Source organism: Grammomys surdaster, unplaced genomic scaffold, assembly GCF_004785775.1.
Source record: "Grammomys surdaster isolate TR1022 unplaced genomic scaffold, NIH_TR_1.0 259, whole genome shotgun sequence".
Lineage (NCBI taxonomy): Eukaryota > Metazoa > Chordata > Mammalia > Rodentia > Muridae > Grammomys > Grammomys surdaster.
The window spans coordinates 3,171,791-3,194,641 of record NW_021604700.1 but is presented as its reverse complement, the minus strand read 5'-3'; the positions used below and the strand labels follow the sequence as shown (position 1 = coordinate 3,194,641).

The window sequence follows — 22,851 nt, the reverse complement described above, 5'->3', positions numbered from 1 at the left end:
TCCCTCCCTCCCTCCTTCCCTCCCTTCCTCCCTCCCTTTTTTTCTCTCTCCCTCCCTCCTTTTCTCCCCCCTCCCCCAATCTCTGGTCTAGCCATACAGCCATACATGACCAGGAACCCTCTGTGCATTGAGTGAGCGAGATGGCACTGTGTCTAAGAACTCACTCCTTGGAAACATTGCTTTGTTGTATATTTTCCTCCCTCCCTCCCTCCCCCTCCCTCTCTCTTTCTTTCTTTCTTTCTTTCTTTCTTTCTTTCTTTCTTTCTTTCTTTCTTTCTTTCTTTCTTTCTGGGCTGGTCCCAAACTCAGAAATCTGCCTGCCTCTGCCCCCCGAGTGCTGGGATTAAAGGCGTGCGCCACCACCGCCCGGCTGTTGTATATTTTCTTAAAGCAAGTAATGTTCAAAAGTTCCTTAAAGATGAGTTAAATCAGGAATGTAGCTGAATTGGGAGAATGCTTGCTTGGGATGCACAAGGCCCTGAGTTTAATATTGAGTACCCCAGAAACGGGGTGTGGAGGTACATGTCTTAATCCCAATGCATGGGAGGTGGAGGTGGGGATATCAGGATTTCAAGACTATTCCTGCTCTTACTCCTGGTTTTACAGATGAATAGATTACTTTAAATTACTTTTTTTTCTGTTTTAGAAAAGGTCTCAATGTGGTGTTATCACATGTCTTTAATCCCAGCACTTGGGAGGGGGAGAGAGAAGGAGAGAGAGAGAGAGAAGGAGAGAGAGAGAGAGAGAGAGAGAGAGAGAGAGAGAGAGAGAGAGAAGAGAAGAGAAGAGAAGAGAAGAGAAGAGAAGAAAAGAGAAGAGAAGAGAAGAGAAGAGAAGAGAAGAGAAGAGAAGAGAAGAGAAGAGAAGAGAAGAGGAGGGGAGAGAGGCAGAGAGGCAAAGACAGATGGATCTCTGAGTTTGAGGACAGAGACCTACAGATTGAGTTCCAGGACAGCCAGGGCTACACAGAGAAACCCTGTCTCGAAAAAAACCAAACAACTAAACAATCAGTGTAGCCCATATGTGGCTAAGGCTGTATATTTTCTTCTTTATAGTATTGGCTTGAACTTGTAAGCTGTCATTTGCCTTCCTTCCTTTTCTGAGTTGCAGGCCTCTCTAATTAGTACAAAAATGTAGTGATCAAGGACACCTCTTTTTCCTATAGTGTCAACATTGCCTCTCTTGTTATATACCCACGAAATCCAAATTCATAGAGTCAGACTCTACACTTTGTAACCTGAGGGATGCTGTGGTCTCCTTCACCACTGTGAAGACTGGTTTTGTGGCAATGATTTTATCTTTTTAATTTGTCAGGGGAAGTGCTAGCGACTCAAATCCAGGGCCTTGCTATTGTTAGGCACATACTAATGGAGTTAGATTCTCAGCCACTGGCTTTATTCATAATAAGAAATGCCAAATTCATTATATTGCTGTATTTTTCCCCAAACATAACATTCCAATGTATGGACATAGGGTTTCATAATTTAATAATAAACTTCAATGCATGTCTTTAAATAATAATTACTATATACCTGTGATAAAATTATATTCCATTACTTTGACCAAAATCTACAGTCTAAAGACAGACATTTTCTTTAAAAATTTTTTCATGTTTATTTTAATCACAATTAAGACCGTTTTTTTCTCTTCCTCCCCCTTCATGGAATATGATGGAATTTAATGTTAGTGTTAGCATATTACCTTATTAAGGTAGCATGACTTTATATAGAGATTTTATAGAGTCAGCTTTGGCTGTGTATATGAAAATGTAGTAGGAATTTGCATATGAATGCACTTTTCCTATAGTATGTATTTACATATTTTCAAAAGAGAAACGAAGCAGCCTGTGTGGATTATAGACAGGCAGAGAATTTCATTTAAGTGGCTCAGAGGGTTAATCAAAGAACATTTTAAAAAAGAAGTATATTTTGAAGAATTTAAGTGAATGTACAAATATATATTGGCATAGAAGTATCAGAAAATGGAAAGGAATACATATGTATTTGCAATGGAGAGCTGTAATAGAAGGACAATAATAACAGACACAACCAAAGATACCCTGTTGACAGTGGTGAAACAGGCACCACCCAGAGAGGGAGAGGGCTGCTGGTGAGCAGTGGGTTTATTGAGATGGAGAGTCAACCGTGCTGCCTACATTTTGAGTGGATATTGTGCTATATGTCACAGGAGAAGTCGAAGATTAAGAAAGAGGGAGAAAAGGAGAGGGAGAGAAGAGGAAGGGAGGAAGAGAGGGAGAGAGGGAGAGAGAGAGAGAGAGAGAGAATATGAATATGCACTCGAGTCTTTGATTGATTTAGGGTGCCCTATAGGAAATTGCTATCATGATGGGTTAGGAAGTAAAGAGCCTTGGAAGCCATCTCAAGTGGAGTGGAGTTCAGTTTAATACCGATGGAGGATGCCCTTGAAGATCTCACACATCATTCTGCCTCTATGATCTACTCTGGAGGGAGTGTTCAGAATCAGATTAAATGGAGTAGCTGGCTAGGTTTCAAAAAATCAATTTTTGTAGCTATATGTAATGAGTTTGCAAAAGATCTTTTACCCACACAAAACAGTTTTGAATCACTTTAGGAAAAAAAAAAAAGATCTAAGACTCTTTTGTAGTCAACAATCAATGCAAAATCCCCCTTTGCCCAGGAGATGGCAGTAATGCTAGGAACCTCAGCCGGTCTCTAATTTTGGTGTATTCTTATATTGAAACCAATGTAGGAAGCTATTTAGTCCTTTTTGGAAGGATGATGTGGGTAGACTAGAGTAGTAACACTCTTTTTTGCCTTAAAACATTTATTTTGGGGCTGGAAGGATGTCCTATTGGTTAACAGCACTGGCTGCTCTTCCAGAGGACCTGGGTTCAATTCCCAGCACCCACATGGTGACTTCCGATCATCTGTAACTCCAGTCTCAGGGGATCTGTTGTCCTCTTCTGCCCTCCCAAGGACCAGAGGCACAGGATGCACAGGCAAAACACCCATACACAAATAAATAATAAAACAAAAAACCATTTTATTTTACTGCTGTTACTTTCAGAAAGAGAGATAAAGTTGATTATGACAATTTTGGATTATGTTGAAAATAGCGTCGATTATGACACTGATGGGTTTTTTTTTTAACATCAGTTTATTCCCATCTTAGATAGACCTAGGAGAGAGAATTCCAAGTTGTTTTGTTACCTCTCCAGTAATGTTTGGCCTGATAAGTAGAGCCTGTCTCTTCCATTTGCTTTTATTCTTTTTATTTGCCTCTTGTCTACTTGCAGACCCCTTCATGCCTTCCACCTCCTCCACTGGCCTGCCTGACGGAGGTTTCCTTAGGTCTTTGACCTTGAAGGATGACAGTTGAAGCATATTTAGGTGCCTTACCATGGTCCTGAGTTTCTGTCGGTTTGGACCCTCATGGATTGGCGGTAGATCTCTGTAAGGCACCAGCATGAAACTGTCAGGAGTCCTGGAGTCCTGACTCTCGGTGGGTTGACACTGTGCAGGAGCGGCATTGTTTAAGGGGCAGTTTTCCAAAGCTGCCCAGGCTTTTCCGTTCTGACTCTCTTTTTGCTGGCTCTGAAGAACGTCAATGAAATAAGGGCTGACTCCTGTGATGGAGTTGATTTCGTAAGCATTGTACCTGTCAGCCAGGATTCTCCCAGCTGTAAAGGGCTGCAGAAGAGTCGATCCAGAGATATCACTAACAAAGTTTTCAAGAATAGAATGCCAAAGGCCACCACTTATTGGACTCAAAGTGACCTGGGGCCATAAGCTGGCCAGGCTCTGGAGAGCTTCACGGTTCCATGCTGAGGTAGGAAATTGATTCTCAGTATGATAGAGCTGAGAAAAGAAAACACTAAGGGTAACTTCTGGATAGTTCATCAGGAAGTTGTACATTTTGCTGATGCAGCAGTGCTTAGCCTCGTTACAGGGAGAGTTGTTGGAATACAGAATGATATGTCTAATGTTGCTGTTATGGAATATGACCGCGTCAAGGTAACCATTCTTCTCGAATAGCATCGACTCTGGGTGGTTGTGACTCCCGGTGCAGTTGCTAGCAAGGCCTTTCTGTATCAGGTCCTCAGAGGAACTTCTCAGCTCATAAAATGTGAGATGTTTTGTTTGAGGGTATGTTGACCATGGGAATCCAAAAGTCTGATGAAATTCTGTGTAGGGAACTCTCGCTTCCTTGCCTGTCCGAATGTGGTAAGGGCAGTTAGTGCAATTTAGAGAGAAGCTGAGCCAGTAGTAAGGTTTGACTATTGTTCCACCTTGGGTTAGATACTCCTCATACAGTGGCTCCATTGCTGACTGTATTATCTTCTAGCTGCAGATCTAAACAAGGAAGAGAAATTACACGTATAACCAAAGCAGGGAAAACTGAAGACAGTGCGTCCATTTTCTAAGCTCTCGTTTCCTTTAAGGAATCTAGCACAATTGCACGATTGCTATCAAAGTGCAATTTAGCCTAAAGGTGAGACATATGAGTCGATTACAGAGTTCACAATTCAGTTTTCCTTGTTGAGGCTCTGGTAGGTTGTTGGGAAGACTAAAGAGAAATGCAGAATACAGCTTTACCTGTTTCATAGATCCCAAATCTGTAGAGCAAATGGGCTAACAAAGTAAGGTCCAGAAACAAACTGCCTGCATTCAAGCCTGGGCTATTCTGCTTCCCAGTTTAGTGGTCTAAGTCCTGAAGCCTCTGGAGCTACAGCTTCCTTGTCTGCACAGATGATCATAATACCTACTCATAAGGATGTCTCGGGAGTTAGTAAGATCGTACTTATAATAAATGTCAAACGCTTTACTGTGAACCAGACATGACTCAGCCAACATTTGCTCTTAGTGGCAACAGTCCAAGTCCCATATCATCATGGTGAAAGCCCAAAGAAGCAAGCAGGCTTTTTGTTGTTGTTCATGATTTCTTCCTTTGACTCTTCTCTGAATGTGGTAGTAGCTGGTATACGGGACACGGGTTCCAAGTGTGCCTGTCTTCAAAAGGCAAATGAGCTGCTTCTGAAAACCATTGGCAGTAACTTGAAGATGCTGTCTTTTAGAATTAGCTCATTGGGTCAGTTTTGCTCAAGGAATCACTACTTTTCTATATGCTAAAGAAACAATAATGTTATTCCCACTATAGTAACTTGTGGACCCCCCTCTAACGAGGTCCACCAATCAAGAATGCAGTGGTGGTATAATTTTCCTCTGTTAATTACTTCAAAAAGCAATGTTCGTGGTTATTTATAATTTTACTATATAACTATAAAAATCCATAGTCTTGCCTCTTTTAGATGTTAACATCATTTTGGTGAATATTTTTATAAGTAAGTCATTTCTATGTCTGATTCCTTTCATTTAGTCTAGATTTAGGCTAACTTTGTCTTGGAAACTTTTTTCCTAGAAAGGCTGATTAACCTTACTGAGTCCCAGTGGTCAGTCATTGTCACCACATTTGCCCATTTGAAAAGTGTGCACTGCTATCGTTTGGCTGTTGTAAAGCATACCTGTTCTCTCTAGTGCACCTTGACATAGCCCACTTGCTTATTGGTCTGTAGAACTTATTTTTCTATGAACTATTCTTGATCCCTTATCTTCTTTTAACCTAATGTTTTCCTTATTGATTTTCAGGAGCTTTTTATGCATCAAGAATCTTATGTCTGTCATTTCTTAAAAATGAAGAGTGCAGAGATGGCTCAGTGATTAAGAGTACTTACTTTGCTTCCACAGGACCCAGGATTAGTTCCTAGTACCCATGTGGTGGCTCACGACTGTAACTCCAGTTCCAGGGGGTTTGATACCATTATGTGGCATCTTTGGGCACCAGACATACATGTGATGCATATACATACATGTAGACAAAACACTTGTACATATAAAATAAAAATAAATCTTTAAAAATACTTTATCTAGTATATAGGGGCTTTTGATTATGTTTGTGTTTTATTTTTTATTTTATTTTTCTGTTTTATTACACAGGGTTATATAAGGCCATTTTCATGCAAGCATATAATATACTTCGAGCATTCTCCAAATGTTTAATTGTACTAAATTCTACAGTTTATCTGATAGTGAGCTTTTACTTTGTGATTAATTTTTCCTGTGGTACCAAGAAAAATCTTTTTCATTAAGCATGATTAAATAGTTCTCATGCTTTTTACAATATTTATTGATTGTTCACTAATGTTACTGGGGACGTGCTACCATCGAGCTATATCCCCAACCCTTTTTTAGATTCTAGGTTTTTTTTTTTTTGGTTGCAGATATGCAACAAAATCTCCTGGGGCTCAGGCTGGCCTTGAAGCTGACTGTTGCCAAGAATGACTGAACTCCTGATGGTCTTTGAACTGCCTGAACCCCTGGCTGCCAGACGCTGTGACTGTAGGCATCCATCATCTTTCCAGGACCCAGATTTTTTTTTTTTTAATTTTAAATTTTGCTATAGAGTATCATTAAGTGGTCCCTGTTGGCCTTGAACTTATGTGGCCAAGCCTAACCTTGAATTCTTAATCTTCCTGCCTCAGCCCCCTGAGTTCCTGAGTAGTGAGTGGACATTGCAGATGTGTACCCCAGGTTAAGCAAGCAAGTCAAGCAAGTCAGTCAGTCAGTCTGTCTGTCTGTCTGTCTGTCTGTCTGTCTTTCTTGGTTCTCTGAGATAGGGTTTCTTTGTGTAGCCCTGGCTGTCCTGGAACTTGATCTGTAGACCAGGCTGGCCTCGAACTTAGAGGTCCACCTGTCTCTGCCTTCTGAGTGCTGAAGTTAAAGGTGTGTGGCCCCTTCCCACTTCTTTGTTGATCTTATTTTTTTGAGGCAGGCTCTCTCCTTGCACCTGGAGCTTGCAGTTTCTACAACTTCTGCTGGGTTGGCGAGCCACACTCCCCAGGGATATGACTGTCTTTGCCTTCCACCAAGGCCCAGGTTTACCTCTATGACTTTACACATTAAGTCTTGAGGGTTCCAGCAAGCACTTTACCCGGTGAGCTATTTCTCCAGCAGTCTGACTTCAAAGTTCAAATAAGCTCAAACACTGTTTTACCTTATCAGATGAAACCTGTGAATTTCCTTTGGGAATCATGTCCTGAGTGGCAAACATTTATAAACTTTAGTGTGGCCCAGGGTAGGGTATGACCTTGTTTACGCTGCCATTATCCAGTGGCCCTGTGGCAGCTCTGGCACTGGGACTTTAGACTGTAGTTGCTGTTTGTTTTAATCAGGTCTCCTGCGTAGCTCCTCTCTAGCTTGGTCTGGCACCTGCTCTATACACCACACTAGCCTTGGACTTGCCGAGGTCTACCTGCCTTTGTCTCCTGAGTGTAGGAGTTTAAGATGTGTGCCACAGCTGGCCTATGTTGGAGATTTTGTTCATCTCTGAAGTTACTTTAACCCCCAGGATTGAGTGTTGGCTTCAACTTCCTCCTTAGGACAGCATTATCCTGATGCAACTGGATCCCTTCAAGGCTTCCTCATCCTTGGAATAGCTTTGCTCTGGGAAGCTGGTTCTAGCCCTTGGCAAAGGACAGATCTCTTGGAACCTAAGACTATTTCCTGCTAATCTTGCTCGTCAGTCCTCCCTGAACCTCCTCAGCCAAACTCAGTCTATTAAAGCATGTTAAGCCTAAGCCTAGTTTTGTACCCTTAAGTATTGGTATTGTGCCTTTCGTATGGCTCACCGCTGAGTGACACTTAGCTCATGACTCCCGGTTACAGTCCCAGTTTACCAGAGAATTATGCAGTGCCACAATACAAGTGAAAAAAAAAAAAGGCTTACAAGACGGTTTTGTGGTATGTATAACAAGCACATCAGAAAGACTAGCAGGGATCCAGAGAGATAGCGCGCGCTAGCTCTCTCCCTCCCTCCCTCCCTCCCTCCCTCCCTCCCTCCCTCCCTCCCTCGCTCCCTCTGTTGTGTGTGTGTGTGTATGATGTGTGTGTGTGCTGTGCAAAGGAGAGGACTGGGGGTTTGGATCTCCAGAACCCACATAAAAGCATGGCAGCCTATTGATAATCATGGAGCTCAAGGGAGACAAGAGAGAATCCTGGAGCAAGATGGCCTGCCAGACTAGCCAAAATGGCAGGCTCCAGGTTCAGTGAGAGCGCCTGTCTCAAAACATAAAGGTAGAGAGCAATGGAGAATGACAGTAGAGGTCAGCCTCTGGCCTCCACATTCTTGTACACACAGATGCACATGCACCCCACCACATGCTCACACAGTGTGTACAGGCACATACATGGGCACGCTGAGCACACACACATACACTTAGGACAGACTGGAGGATAGCGATGCCACCAGCAATCAGAAGATAAACTGATACAGGTGAAGTTTTCTCTTGACGTATCAGTGTTTTGTTCCATAAATGATAGGAAAAGTACCATGAGGGCCTTTTCTGCCTTCATTATTATTTTTTAAGCTGATGTGTGGAACTAAGAATATGGTGACCTATAACTGTCATTAGGAAAGCAAGAGGTCCTTAGTGAAATTCCCGATTACTTTCCCAAGATACCGTTATTTTTACCCTTCTCCTGCCTGTTATTTCTCCCCTCTGCAGCCTTAGGCAGACAGTGCATTACTGTCTGAAAGGCGATCTTCATGACCAATGGCTTTGGTATAAATGAAGGGACTCTGGAGTCTTGTTTTTCTCTGTGACAACTATCTGAAGCTCTCTACGGGAATCTTCTCTTTTTCTAGAGTCTTTCTGGGTTGCCCTTTTGCCAGCCTGCTCTGAAGGAGAGAGTGCCATTCCCTTTAAGCTTTTATAGAACTCAAGGTTCATTGTATGAATTTGTTATTGGTTACTCTCATGTTGGTAATTTTTATTATCTGTCTCTCTCTTTCCTATCCAGGTGGCTCAGGGCTACCTCAGCAGCCTGGATTGGCTCACAAGCCAAGTGGGTTTTGACTTGTGTCCCTGGCTACTTGTGTCACTACTGCCCCAACCCCCCATCTGCTTTGCCTGTGTCTGGTATATATATGTTGTCCTCTGAAGAGCAGATTCGTTGATAGTAAGCATGGGAGATATGGGGAGCGCAGCTTGCTGAAGGACTTTCTTTCATAGCCAGTGGTGAGTGGCCCTGGACTGTGGCTGAGGGAGGACACACTTCCTCCATTTAACACAAACGAACATACAGTGAAGACAGACTGCTCCTGCTTCAGCTAGCTGGGGTCTGGGGAACGCTGCTAAGGCACAGTTCGCACTGGAGTAGTTGGAGAATGGAGTTTGCCCTTCCAAATCCGCGTGCAATCTGCTCAGAGCTAAAAACAACTGTTAGCAGTTATAATTACCATCTTTGTCTCCAGGCTTGGATCACACTGCAGGTGTTAGAGGCACTGGTCCATGTTCTTTGTCTCCTTAAAGTCCCATGCCTTGTTTCATGTAGATTCAGAGGGCACCTGTGCCATCAAGACTCACCTCTGATACCACAGCAGGACTCCTTTGCTGTTTTGATTAGTTCTTTTAATTTTTCTGGCCCAAGTTAGTCCTTGCTGAGGTGTGGCTGCCTCTAAGAACACTGTTGAATTGGTGCCATGGTAACGTTTAGAAAGTAGCTACTGCTAGGATACGGCTCTGACACTTATTACTTTATTTGCATATCATACCACCTGTTCCGAAGATGAAAATATACATGTCTGCTTACTTATTCCAGCCTGGATAAAAGGGCCATGTCTGTTTAAGTACATGCATTGAATTTTTTTCCTGATGACTGTAAGAATAAAACCTCAGGCCCTCTTCTCAGCGTCTTCTCTCCCAAGTAGAACAGAATCCAGGCTTAGTGTGTGGACAAGGTTTGGGACTCTATTGTCTTTGCCGTAGCCAGGGAGATCTGCCTTTTGACTTCAGCAGGAGAGCAAGTTTGGATAAACAGACCCTTAGTCCACAAAGGGACCTTTTTTTTTCTGGGTAACATTTTTAAAAAAGATTTATTTTGTATGAGTTTTGCTCTGCTTGTTTGTATATGAGTGCAGTATCTGAGGAAACCAGAAGAGTATGTCTGAACTCCTGGAACTGGAGTTACAAACTGTTGCAAGCCACCATATTGATGGTGGGAATAGAACCCAGGTCCTATGCAAGGGCAACAAGTGCTTTTAACCGCTGAGCCATCTTTCCAGCCCCAAAGGGGAGTGTTTGATTCTGTCTAAATACAAGTTATGGAAAGTGATAGATAGCACTTTCCATCCTCTAAGAAGTTCCCTGGGAAACTCATGCTACCTGTATGTGTGGCTTCCTTCCTGTTAAGACAAGCATTGCTTTTGGTGTGGTCTGGCCTTTCTCTCTTCATCTTTCACTCTCTCTCTCTCTCTCTGGCCTCATCTCCTGTTCACTGTCTCTCAGACACTAAGACACAGTTGTGATCCCTCGTGCTCCTATTCCCTTCTTCTTCCTCAGGCTCCTTGGATGAGTAAGTGCGGACTCGATGTGTATTCTGTTAGTTACAGTGAACAGCTTTAAAGCATAAGCTCTGATTGATTCCTCAGGGAGAATGGGGTCCCAGAAGACCCCACCCCCACCCCCAGTCTGCTGGTTTTGGTGTTATTTGTCAGGTGCTTCCATTGTCAGACTCCAGTGGCCATTGTCAGCAGCCCTCTCCCAGCCATGGGGCTCCTTGGAGGCTGGCTGTGTTCTCTCAGGTTCTGTGTTTTCCCAGGGTCTCTTGTGCACTAGTCAGTTCTCAGCTAATGATATTCAGTTGCTTTCCTTGCCTGGTTTCTGTGGCACATGCGCTTTTCCATCTCATCCTACCGAACCTTTTGCCTGAATCACACCCTTTTTGTTTTTGCTGATGGGTCCAGAACATCTCCTCACTGAATTTACAAATGTCTGAAAGCTGATTCTCATAGCTAATCTGTTGCTTAGTTCTAACAGTGATACCCCACTATACAGTATTATATAAACAAATTGTGTGTGGTGTATATGCCTTTATTCCCAGCAGTTGGGGAATGGGGTAAAGTTTGGCAGATCTCTGTGAGTTTGGGACTAGCTTTGTATTGAGTCCCAGGCTAGACAGGGCTATATAGTAGGACCTTATCTATTTTTTAAGTAAATCTAAAGTTTTTTAGAAACTATAAAAATTGCTTTAAAAAGTGCTAATTTTAGAAAGCTGTTGAGATACTTATATAATAATAATAAAAAAAAGTTTTGCTTTTTTGGTCCAGTAAAGCTAGGAAGGAGGAAACAAGGCCCACAGACTCTGGATGGTCATCCCATGTGTGGCATGCAACGTCAGTGGTGGGTTGAATACTCACTAAATCATGTCTTAAAGAATGCTAAACCAGAAGAAGCAGCAAACACATGCTGTGTAATATTCAGTTGTATATTTGGGTGATTTTAGAAAGCTCAATTATATTAAAAATATATATTAAAATTCTAATTATCACCTAACAATGGAACATACTTATGTGTAATGATTAGGCTAATTTGTATAATCATCTGTCTTAGGTAGGGTTTTACTGCTGTGAACAGACACCATGACCAAGGCAACTCTTATAAGGACAACATTTAATTGGGGCTGGCTTACAGGTTCAGAGGTTCATCCATTATCATCAAGGCAGGAACATGGCAGCATCCAGGCAGGCATGGTGCAGGAGTGCTGAGAGTTCTACATCTTCATCTGAAGGCTGCTAGCAGAATACTGGCTTCCAGGCAGCTAGGACTAGGATATTAAAGCCCACGTCCACAATGACACACCTATTCCAACAAGGCTACGCCTCCTAATACTGTTCCTTCCTGGGCCAGTCATATATAAACCATCACTTCAAATATCTCTTATTTCTTTGTTTTTGGGAACATTCAAAGTCCTCACACACTTTTGCAGCACACAGTTAGCTGTAGAACGTTAGAGGTTGTCCTTCCATCTCGTTGGACCCTGCACTTATCAGTCTCCTCAGTATGCTCCTTTCCTTTCGCTTCCCAGACTTTGGGAACTGCTGAAAAGGTGTCCTCTCCTCTCTCCCCTCCTCCCTCTTCCCAGCCTTCCCCTTCCCTGCATGAGTGAGTGTTCAGGTGCTCTTGCATCTTCAGAGGACAACCTTGGGTGTGGCCTTCTACCTTGCTTGAGACAGGGCTTCACTGTTTACTGCCACTGTCTCCAGACTTGATGGTCTCAGAGCTTTCTGTGATTTCCCTTTCTCTGCTTCCAGTGTCTCAGAGGACTCGCTGAATTGCAGATGCTTGTGCTATTGTACTTGGCTTTTATGTGGATTCTAAGGAATCAGTAGACAATTTTATTGTCCAAAAGAAACAAACAAACACCACTACCACCAACAGCAACACAGAGTTTTACCCATAGTTCTGAAGAACTTTGCTAGTAAATACTTACCAGAGGGGAGAAGCTTTTGTCTCAGCCCACCTCCCATGTTTCATATCCATTCTGATGAACTATGTGTATTATTTGTATAAAAGTATGTAGTTATAATGAAGATGATAAAATCTACATTTAAAAAGACCTTTACTCAGTTGGATATTTCAGTCAGTGATCTGGCAACCTGATTTGGGATATAGCCAGGATGGCTGTGCTTGCTAAAGGCTGCATAGGAAGTGGTGCTCTTTTTGGGTGACAGAGTAATTTATATTTTATCGCTTGGGTTATTAACTTTTATTCGAGTACATTGTACTTGATTAATTACATAATCTATTCTGTGTTGCAGTTTGGTAGATGCTCTCAACACTCAAGTCTGTGTAGCAGTACTAAGTCACAGGGAAACAGGACCTGGGTTTAAAAAGCAAGCCTGAGGTGAAGAAAGGTAGAGGACTCAGGAGGCATTGGGGAGCTTGCCAGGTAGTTTGATGGAAAAGAGAAAAAAGAAGGTGGGCAGGAAGGAGAGGAAGGCAGAAAAGACAAGATGCTGGGCATGGTGGCACAGGCCTGTGACCCCAGCACTAGGAACACAAAGACAAGAGGATCAGGAGAAGTTCAGGATTGTCATTGGTTTATATAGGCAGTCCTAGGTTGACCTGGGCTACACAAGACCTTATCTCAAAGTGGGGTGGGATGAGGAGCAAAAAGATGGATCTTCTCATTCGAATTTGTAGATAAAATGCCCACAGGGTGGCAGCACAGTCCAAACTCTGGGACTGTTTGCTTGCCTTTTCTTAACCACACTTTAGAATTCTTCCTTGTGGATTTCTCTCATGGTCAAGGAAACAGCAGCAAATGCTCCAGATTAAAGGTGACTTTCCCTGAAGGAAAGGGGGGTGTAGGGAAAGGTGCCACTGTGACCTCTGCATGGTAGGCTCCAAGAAGGCCTCAGACTGTCAGGACTCACTTAAAATTGTAATCATAAATACGACTAAACTAGATCTAAAACACAATCATTCTTGAATGTAACACACTTTATGAAAGAACAAAATGGCAGATAAAACATAAGTCCATTTTTCTACAATCAGTCCATCCCATCTTTACATTTAAAAGAAAAAATGAGTGCTTAATAAATATAAACAGAATGCTTGTCTGTTTTTGCTTTTTCTGCCACTGAGAATCGAACCCACAGCCATGGGTGTGCCAGGTGAACCCTTTGCCTTGAAACCATGTGCCCAGCCCTGGCTTTGCCCTCCTTGTGTGTACTTTTGTTGTTGTAGCTGAGAAATGGTCACCAAGACCTATGTGGTAAAGACTATACCCTAGGTTTCTCCCAGGAGTTTTAGTCCCAGTAGCTAGATCTTTAATCCATTTTAAGATTGTGTGTGTGTGTATGTGTGTGTGTGTAGTGTGGGACAGAGCTCCAATTTCAGCCAGTAGCTTGTGGATAATCCAGTTTTCCCAGTAACATTTGTTGCCTGGAGTAGCACTTCCCACTGTTGTGTTGTAGTACCCTTGCTAAAAATCATGTGACCATGTATCTGGAAGTTTATTTTGGGTCTCTATATTTTTATTGGTCTGTATGTCTTCCATTGTGTAAATACCAACAGAACAAAGAAAAGAATTGTCTTTGAAGTAGAAGAATAGAATAGAAAAAGGCATAGAATTACAAAAATAATACACATCGATTACTGAAAGTATGTACATTGTTAGTTAACATTGAGAATCACTGTGATCTCATCAAACTTATGGAGTAGAAATATGTATGTTTTAAAAAGTTGTGTGAGTGTGTGAGTGTGAGTGCACGTGCACGTGATGCACGTGATGATTGGTGTGGAGGTCAGAGGGCAGTCGTTAGATGGTAGTGGGCTCTCTCCTGTGTTTCATCAGGGTCTCTAGATTCGTGGTCCAGGCTAGCTGGCTGACAAGCTTCTGTGTGAGTCTCCTGTCTCCACCTCTCATCTCAAAATAGAGATGTAGGACTACAGATGTGGAACATTGCATCTGTAACGTGCTGGGAATTGACCTGGGGTCTGCAGGTTTGCTCTACTGTTTGCAGTTTTAATCTGCTGTGATGTCTGTCTGGTCCATAAACTGTGCATTTACTGTTCTGTGTACACATATTTTGTAAACACTTTGTATTAGCGTGTTCATTTTCAAAGTCTTTATTATGACCAACAGGTTTGCTTTATCTGCTTAGTCTGTGTTGAGTCGGTGTCAACACTAGTTAGAGGATAAATTAACTAACCTATCATGTTTTTGTTGAAAAGCATCAATAATGAAGAAAACCAGTCAAAGAGGTGTGTTGATGGACATACAGGAAGACATTTTAGAACAATCTCATGAGCTAAGGATACCAGTCACATGAGCTAAGGGTACCAATTCTAAACATTCGTTTGAAATGGAACCAAGGTGTGCTCTCAAAATTCATCACCAGTCCTTTATCCATGGCCTTTCCTAACACTTTATTCCAACCACATCCATTGAATTTAAATCTTATGTTAATAAAAGTGATGGTGAGGTTTCAACAAATATTCTATACACTGGTCCTTTATTGTACAGAATACAATACTAAAATATTTTATGAATTTTATTAACTATCTGATAATCACTTTTTGCTGATGTGCTTTGTCAAAGTAAGTCATTATCTGCTCTATTGGTAATTATTAAATTGTGCAACATGACAAAGTATATTTTTCCAAATCTTCATATTTATTTTGTCTTTTCATCTGCTGCTGAAAAACAGGCCATATTTTCTATTTCCTGCTTCCTTGGAAATATTAGTATTCTGATGAAGATTCTATACATAGGGGAAAATCTGCCTGCCAACTATCTATCTTTGAGAAGTTAGAAAGCTTGGTGTAGTGGTGCACACTTTTAATTCTAGCACTCAGGAAGCAGAGGCAGGTAGGTTTCTGTGAGTTCAAGGCCAGCTTAGTATACATAGTGAATTCTAGGACAGCCAGGGCTACATAGTGAGAATCTGTCTTGAGAAAGCAAAAAAACAGAAACAAAACAAAACAGTAAGCAACAGCAGCAAGTTAGGTTGGCTTGTAGCTGATAGAGGGCCTTCCCAGTATGTACCAAGCCCTGGATGGGATCCTATGTGTTGCCCCCACACACCAAGCCTATAAAACCAAATAATGACCCTGGGCCTGACAGTGTTTTGTGCATTGGTTATGCAACCTTTCTTCTCTAAACACTGCTAACCACTACGGTAACTGCTGTGGTAACTGCTTCTCTTTTTCTGTCTCTGAGTTCTTTTCCCTTTCTAGAATATTATATAGTTGGGATCATACTATAGATTCCAGATGGCTTTTTTCACTTAATGTATCTTTGGGGTTCCGCATCTTGATACTTCTTTTGTTTGTGCTAAATAATAATCATCCTGATTGCCCAGTTTGTCCATTCTTAAACAGAAGGACATCTTGGTTGCTTCTAATTTGGTGTAGTTTTGAGTAAAGCTGCTCTAACTTTCCTTATGCAGGCTTCTGAGGATGTAAGATTTCTATTCCTTTAGGTAAATACGAGGGGGCATTGCTGATGGCCATGTGGTAATACTTTACATTTTAACAGAGATTTAGGTTTTCTTTGTGTGTGTGTGTGTGTGTGTGTGTGTGTGTGTGTGTGTGTGAGAGAGAGAGAGAGAGAGAGAGAGAGTGAGGGGGGCGGGGAGAGAGAGAGAGAGAGAGAGAGTTTGCCTACATGTATATATGTGTACTGTGTACCTAGTGCCCATGGAAGCCAGAAGAGGGTGAAAAATCTCCTGGTAATGGAGTTACAGATGGCTATGAATTGCCATATAGTGCTAGGAACTGAACCCAGGTCCTCTGCCATAGCAATAAGTATTCTTTGTTTTGTTGTTTTGTTTTGAGACAGGGTTTCTTGGTGTGTAGTCCTGGCTGTCCTGGAGCTTGTTCTGTAGACAAGGCTGTCCTCTAACTGAGAGATCCATTTGCCTCTGCCTCTTGAGTGCTGGGATCAAGGCATGCATCATTAACATTGGCTAACTTCGTTTAATTTAATAAGTAATTACCACATCTTCTGCCTGGCTGGATGTTTCTGCAGGTGTACCAGCACCAAACATGAGCTCTTGTCCCACGTTCTTACCAGTATTTGATGTCAGTGCTTTGGATTTTGCCTCTTTTTAAAAAATATATTTATTTAATTTATGTATGTGAGTACACTGTTGCCATCTTTAGACACACCAGACGGTGGCATGGTTGTGAGCCACCGTGTGGTTGCTGGAAGTTGAACTTAGGGCCTCTGGAAGAGCAGCAGTCCATGCTCTTAACCACTGAGCCATCTCTCCAGTCCTGGATCTTGCCTCTTAATAGATGCATTTTATTGATGTTTTCATGTGATTTTCCCTATTATCAAAAGACAGTGGACATTTGTCCATATGCTCCTTTGAGTCTGCATATCTTCTATAGCAAGGTGTCTGTCTGGACCTTGTGTTCATTTTCTTGTTAGACTTTAAGAGTTCTTCCTATTTTGTGGATAGCAGTTCTTTGTGGTATGTGTCTTGCTCATACTTTTTCCTATTCTTTGGCTTGTATCCTCATTCTCTTATGTTGACTTTTCTAGAGCAAACGTTTTAAGTTTCACTGTTTTATTGATATCTAACTTAACAATCATTTCTTTTATGGATTGTGCCTTCAATGCTGTATTCATAACATTCTCATTGTTTCCAGGGTTACCTACATTTTATCCTGTGTTGTCTTCTCAGAATGTCATAGTTTTGTATCTACACTGACTTCTGCTATACGCTTAAGATCTTTGTCTTGATGCATTTTTAACAATCCTGTTGATACTCCATTTCAGGACTGTTTGTTGAAAAGACTATCTTTGCTCCATTTATTGCTTGTTTGAAACAGAACTTGAAATGGATTCCCAGCATCTCTCATTATCAGTGCACAGATTTCCCTCTGTGTTGTTATCACTGTATGAGGAAGTAAGTGGGGCTGGGGGACTGGGGACTGGGGCACTGGGGGGATTGGGGGACTGGGGGAACTTGGGGGAGGGATGGACCAGACTAACACTCCTCACACTGACTTGCAAAAAGACTTGTTTAACTCATCTGAAGCTCTTCTTTGTTCAGGAAGATGTAGGATAGCCAATAGGGCTTTGACAACTCCATTCTCCAGGCCTTCTGTGTGACAGGGTTCACACCACTGGCCAACGTTTGAGCAGTCTCTGGAGTCAGGGGTGACTTTCCCTTGCCTTCAGCCAGTGTGCCAACAGTAGTATCCTTGGACAGTAGTGAGTTGTCTCAGGCAGTCGATGACACACAGGCTAGAATACATCTGTTTTTATATGACACAGCTGCCATAATCTGTCTCATGCCTCTTGCCCTGCAGTATCAAAAAGCCCAAGTGTATGGCTGTCTACCAATCATAACTGTGACTGTGTGGTTATTAAAGTCAGTCGGTACAGATTGGATGGTTAACTGTTGTATCAGGAAACATGTTTGACCAGCAGTGTCACCACAGTGCAGCTAATTGTTTACATTACTGATATAGTTTGTATTCATTTCACATTTGGTACTGACCTCAGCAACTCAGTAGCAGGTTTCCCAAGTTGGAGAGTGTCAATCCTCTGATTTCTTTCATTTATTTTGGTATGGAGTTAGCTATTTGGTCTTTTAACTTTCCATGCAAACTTAGACATTTCATTTTGTGTATGCATGTGTATTGGTATGCACAGAGGTCAGAGGACAACTTGCAGGAATCAGTTCGCTCTTTCCACCACATGGGTCCAGGGAACCAAACTCAGCTGTCATGTTTGGTAGCGATTACCATTACTCACAGAGCCATCTCACCAGCCTCCATTCAGACTTTTGAGTGAGTTTGCCAACACCTGCAAAGCCACTTCCTGGGATTTAGATTGGGATTTCATGGACTCTATAGAGCAGACTGGGAAGAACTGACAGCTGACAACAGTGAGCAAATTTTCTTATTCATGAGCATGCAGTGTCTCAACACTTACTAGTTCTCTTAGTATCCTTCATCAGAGTTAGCTTTCTTCATATAGATCTTGTATAAACTTTATCAGATTTGATATAGCTATTTCATTTATAGGGAAACTAATGTGCCTTAATTTCTGTATTTTGTTGCTGATATATATTTAGGGGAGAAACTGGCTTCTGTATATTAACTTCTTATCCTTTAGCTTATGTATCATTTGTTGTTTTCAGAATCTTTTTAAATTATTGTGGATTCTCTACATGCATAGTTATGTTATTGTGCTGGCTAGTTTTATGTGAATTTGACACAACTAGAATTATTTGAAGGGGGTAACTTCTATTGAGGAAATGCCTCCATAATAACTGGCTATAAGGGAATTTCATAGTTAGTGGCTGATGGGGAAAGGGCCCAGCCCACTGTGAATGGTGCCATGGGCTCCTGGGTTCTAGAAGAAAGGAGGCTGAGCAAGCCATGATGAGTAAGGCATTAAGCTTCTGTGGCCTTTGCATCAGTTCCTGCCCTCAGGCTCCAGCCCTGCTTGAGTTCCTGGCCTGACTTCCTTAGGTGATGGACTATGATACAGAGTGAGCCAAATACACCCTTTCCTCCCCAGCATGCTTTTTGGCCATGGTGTTTCATCACAGCACTAGTAACCCTAGCTAACATAACTGGTAACTGACATAAGTAGTAACCCTAACTAACATAGTTATATAAACAAAGACGGTTTTATTACTTCTTCCCCATTCCCTATACGTTTTATATTACTTATTTGTTATATCACATTAGCTTGGATTTCTAATGTAATCCTAAAGAGTGGTGGCAAGGGAAGACATCTTGATCTTACTGAGAATGCTCTGAGTTTCTCACCACAAAGTATGATATTTGCTATAGGTTTCTGTAGATGTTCCTTACCAAGTTGAGGAAGTTCCTCTTTGTTCCTAGTTTTCAGAGCGCTTTTTAAAACTTAGTTTTAGGCTTAGTATCTATGTAGTCCATATGTGCATTCTTGGTACCCGTGGAGGTCAGAAGAATGTATCAGATTCCTCGGACCGGGAGCTGGGGATGGCTGCGAGCCATCATTTTGGTTGCTGAGACTCAAGTCCAAGTTCTCTGCCTGAGTGGACAGTGCTCTTAACTACTGAGCTATTTCTCCAGCTTCACTGTTTTTAAAATTTAAATCACGAGTGTGTAGTGTGAGTGTGTAGTGTTGGATTTATGTTTTTTATGCAGTTGTTGATATGCGCAAATGGTTTTTCTATAGACTGTTGATGTGATGGGTTACATGAATTATTTTTGAACTTACATGGCTTTGTTGAGAGGCACCCACCAGAAAAGATTGGGTTCAAGCCAATAGAAAGTCTTTATTAGCTAGTCATCAACAACATTGGGTGTTTAGAATCTAAGTGCTGCCTTGAGCTTGTCTCAGGGTGGCTTTCAGGCACAAAACCCACATTCTTGGTTAACACACATTAGTTATCAAGAACAGTTAGCCAGAAGCTGAACTATAGACGCCAAAAAGCAAGGTCAGTGCATTTACAGACTTTCCCAGAACTACCGACTTTGATGGATTACGCCTTTATTCTTGCTCTTGGCAGGTGGTGTTGTCTACACGATGGGTTCCAAGGCCTGAGGTACTTCGATCGTGGTGTCAATTGTGTTAAATAAGGTGGGGGCAGTTACGACTTAACATTATTTGTGCTTAGTAATATGCATGTTTGAATCCCAAACCAATATTCATACCTTTTCTTAGATATTAAACTTTTGTCTTTGTTTCAAGACAAACACAACACAAAACAAAACAAAGTATCCTCTTATCTTCTTGGTTATCTCTACCAACAAATACCTTCTAGATGGCCCAAATATTACTATCGGTGCAATATTTACTTATACTATTCCATGTTCTTGATTCTAAAATTTTGCTGTTCTTGATTTTAGAATTTTTTTACTTCCCTGTTGGCTCATTTGTACATTTAGAACCTTTGTTATATTTCATCTAGCAAGCTAGGCTGCTCTGTTTACTAGAAGTGCTGTTGTGAAGTAACTGTGCTCTTTTGGCCCCAGCCTGAGTTGTCATCACATATTGCTGACACCTGGCTGAAGCAAGTGTGGACGTGCTTGACCTGATGTGCTTGGTTTCCTAGTGCATCCCTGGAAAACAGGCCTTGGAGCCCGAGTGTGTCCACAGCCTGGGCTTGGGGTGCTTTGTCTTCATCTGACTCCAGCTGTTCTGTGTTCCCCAGGTCCCAGCATGCTTTGCGTTCCAACCCACCTGAATTATGTCAGCCTCAGTCTTTCTGTTTCCAAGACTCTTGTCTTCACGGACTTGCCAAGTTCAAGTCTGGTTTCCGAGTACTTTCTGCACTCAGCCTTCCACATAGCATCCTGTCCTGACTGGAGAGCTTGTGGCATAGCTCATAGCAATGGAGGAGCGCGTCCAGCAACAGCTCAGAGATCTAGGATGCGTGGATGGTCCAGAGAAGCTTCTAACTTTCCATTTTATTAAAGAAATTAACTTATTGAATATGCAAATCCAAAGACTTCTTATTAAATGCTGATAATATTTGTGCCTTCAGTAATACTTAAAGGCAAGTTCTGACTTAGTTGAGGAGTTTCTAGCAGAAGTCGACATTTTGATTTCTTTTTATTTGCCCAGGCGATGAGTAGCAATCACCCTGTGTTCTAGTCCACACCACCCTTTTACTCTGAGGCCTGGGAAGGAAGGTGATTTTGGTGCAAACATCCAGAGGACTCTTGGCAGTTTGATGGATTATTTACCCCAGTTTGAACTTTTCCTGCTTTTAGGAAACTCTGACAAGGTCACTACTGAAGTTAGTTTTCCTCAGAGGGCAGCCCCTGGGGTTTTGCTGATGTGTTAGTGTTTGGTTAGGAACACGGCTTTGAAGATTATAACAAGTATCTGGTGTCATGAGCATGCTGCGTACTGGCAGTGAACCCAGAGGAGCAATGGGTTACACTGGTGGCCGGCAGTCTAATGACAGCTCTCATCCGTCACGTGACCCGTATGGGCTTGTTAGTTCATGTTCTCCTTCAATCACCCTCTCCTTATTTGGGTGTTGTTTCTTACTTCTTTTCCTTTCTTGGCAATATCTTCAAAAGGAGTTAGGAGGCTGTCCCAGGAGCTGCCTTTGAAGACTGTTGCAATATGTATACCTGTCAAAAAGAGTTGACCAAGCCCTGTGGAGAGCTAGTTCACTCATCAGGTCCTAAGCTCAGTGCTCGCTCTGCTCTGATCCTCCAGAACGGTCTGAACAGAAGCCATCAGATTGGCTTGTAGACTCACGGTGATCTGCAGATCCCCGCTTCTCCCGTTTACTCATAAGGAGCATCCAGAACTCGTGAACTCTGGGTGAATCCAGCTTATGTTTGCATGGGATGAAAGAGAAACTCTAATTTCAACTGCACATAGCTTCCTTTCTCTTTCCCCTCCCTTCTGTTTTGCTGTTCCCTTTCTCTTGTGATAGATCAGAACATGCTGGAATCTTCAGAAAACAGGAGGCAAAACATTATTCTCTTATAAAAATGTAATTTAAAATGGAGCTTCAAAAATGTTCCTCTACTTCAGGCTTACCTTTAGGATAAGGCCTCTGCCTCCCTCTGTCTGCACTGTGGAGCCCTGCAGCTGGGTGGGGTGGGAGCTTATCTTTCTCCATACCTTTGAGCTTGCCCTTCCCCTCTTTTGAATTTCTGGGCTCTTTCTCTGTTTTGGAAGAGTCTCTTCTCTTTATCTCGACTCTTCCTTCACTACACCACACAGACACAGCTCCTAGCCCACCATCCTTTCCTCTCCATGCTTAAGTGTTTCTGCTCTTTACTCTTTACCTACTATTGTGATGGTAGTTGTCTTCCTTCCGTTTCTGAGCGTAGGTCCTTCATAACCATCTTTTTGGTTGTGCTTGGCCATGATTTCCCTTAGTGTTTACTTATCTTAGAATGTCTTTCTTTTTCTTTGGATTCTGAAGGATAGTAGTTACCTCCTGGCAGGAGAAGACCCTAGTCTAAAGAGAGACCCTGTGCCCTTCCTTATGGCAGTAAGAACAATGGAGCTCAGGACACTAGAATTTCCCCAGGAATCTCTTGCCAGTGAAGGGAAGGCTGAAGCTTTTGTGACAGACAGAGTGAACGTGTCTTTGAGGAAGAGATTTCATAGAATTCTGACAACTTGTGGAACAGAACTTGGAGCTGCTGAGACATCCATACTTAGGTGGTGGATGGGACCATACTTTGATCAAGACCACTTAGTTACTTAAACTTAAACCTCATATCAGTACCCTGAAGATAGACTAGGTGTGTGTCTGTCCCTGAATCTCTCTTCTTGTTCTTCTTCCTAGTGTTTCCACATTGAATACATTTCTGTTCTATGCCTTTCATTATTATTTGTTTGGTTAATTAACATATTGAGGTTGGGTGGCAAAGCCATCTTGTTAGAGCTGCTATGGTCTAGGTTCCTTCCCTAAACACTCTGGTAACAAGATAGCCTTGCTGGGTGTAGTCATCTTGGTTCACAGTTATTTTTTCTCAGTACTTAAAATGCGTCCTCCTGGGCCTGTAGAGTTTCTGCTCTTAAAACAATTGTTATG

The 22,851-nt window shown here is 42.1% G+C and overlaps 2 protein-coding genes across 3 annotated transcripts in view; one reads left to right on the top strand and one right to left on the bottom strand.

Annotated features, from left to right (window-relative positions):
• Positions 1-22,851, top strand: part of Rgl1 (ral guanine nucleotide dissociation stimulator like 1) — a 238,338-nt gene that overhangs the window by 6,656 nt on the left and 208,831 nt on the right. The gene's annotated exons all lie outside the window — the stretch shown is intronic.
• Positions 3,014-9,495, bottom strand: Apobec4 (apolipoprotein B mRNA editing enzyme catalytic polypeptide like 4). The gene is made up of 2 exons (XM_028775721.1): positions 9,277-9,495; positions 3,014-4,334 (listed from the first exon to the last, which is right to left on the bottom strand). Exon 2 carries the CDS (start codon positions 4,302-4,304, stop codon positions 3,150-3,152), a length of 1,155 nt encoding a protein of 384 aa, XP_028631554.1. The 5' UTR covers positions 4,305-4,334; positions 9,277-9,495; the 3' UTR covers positions 3,014-3,149.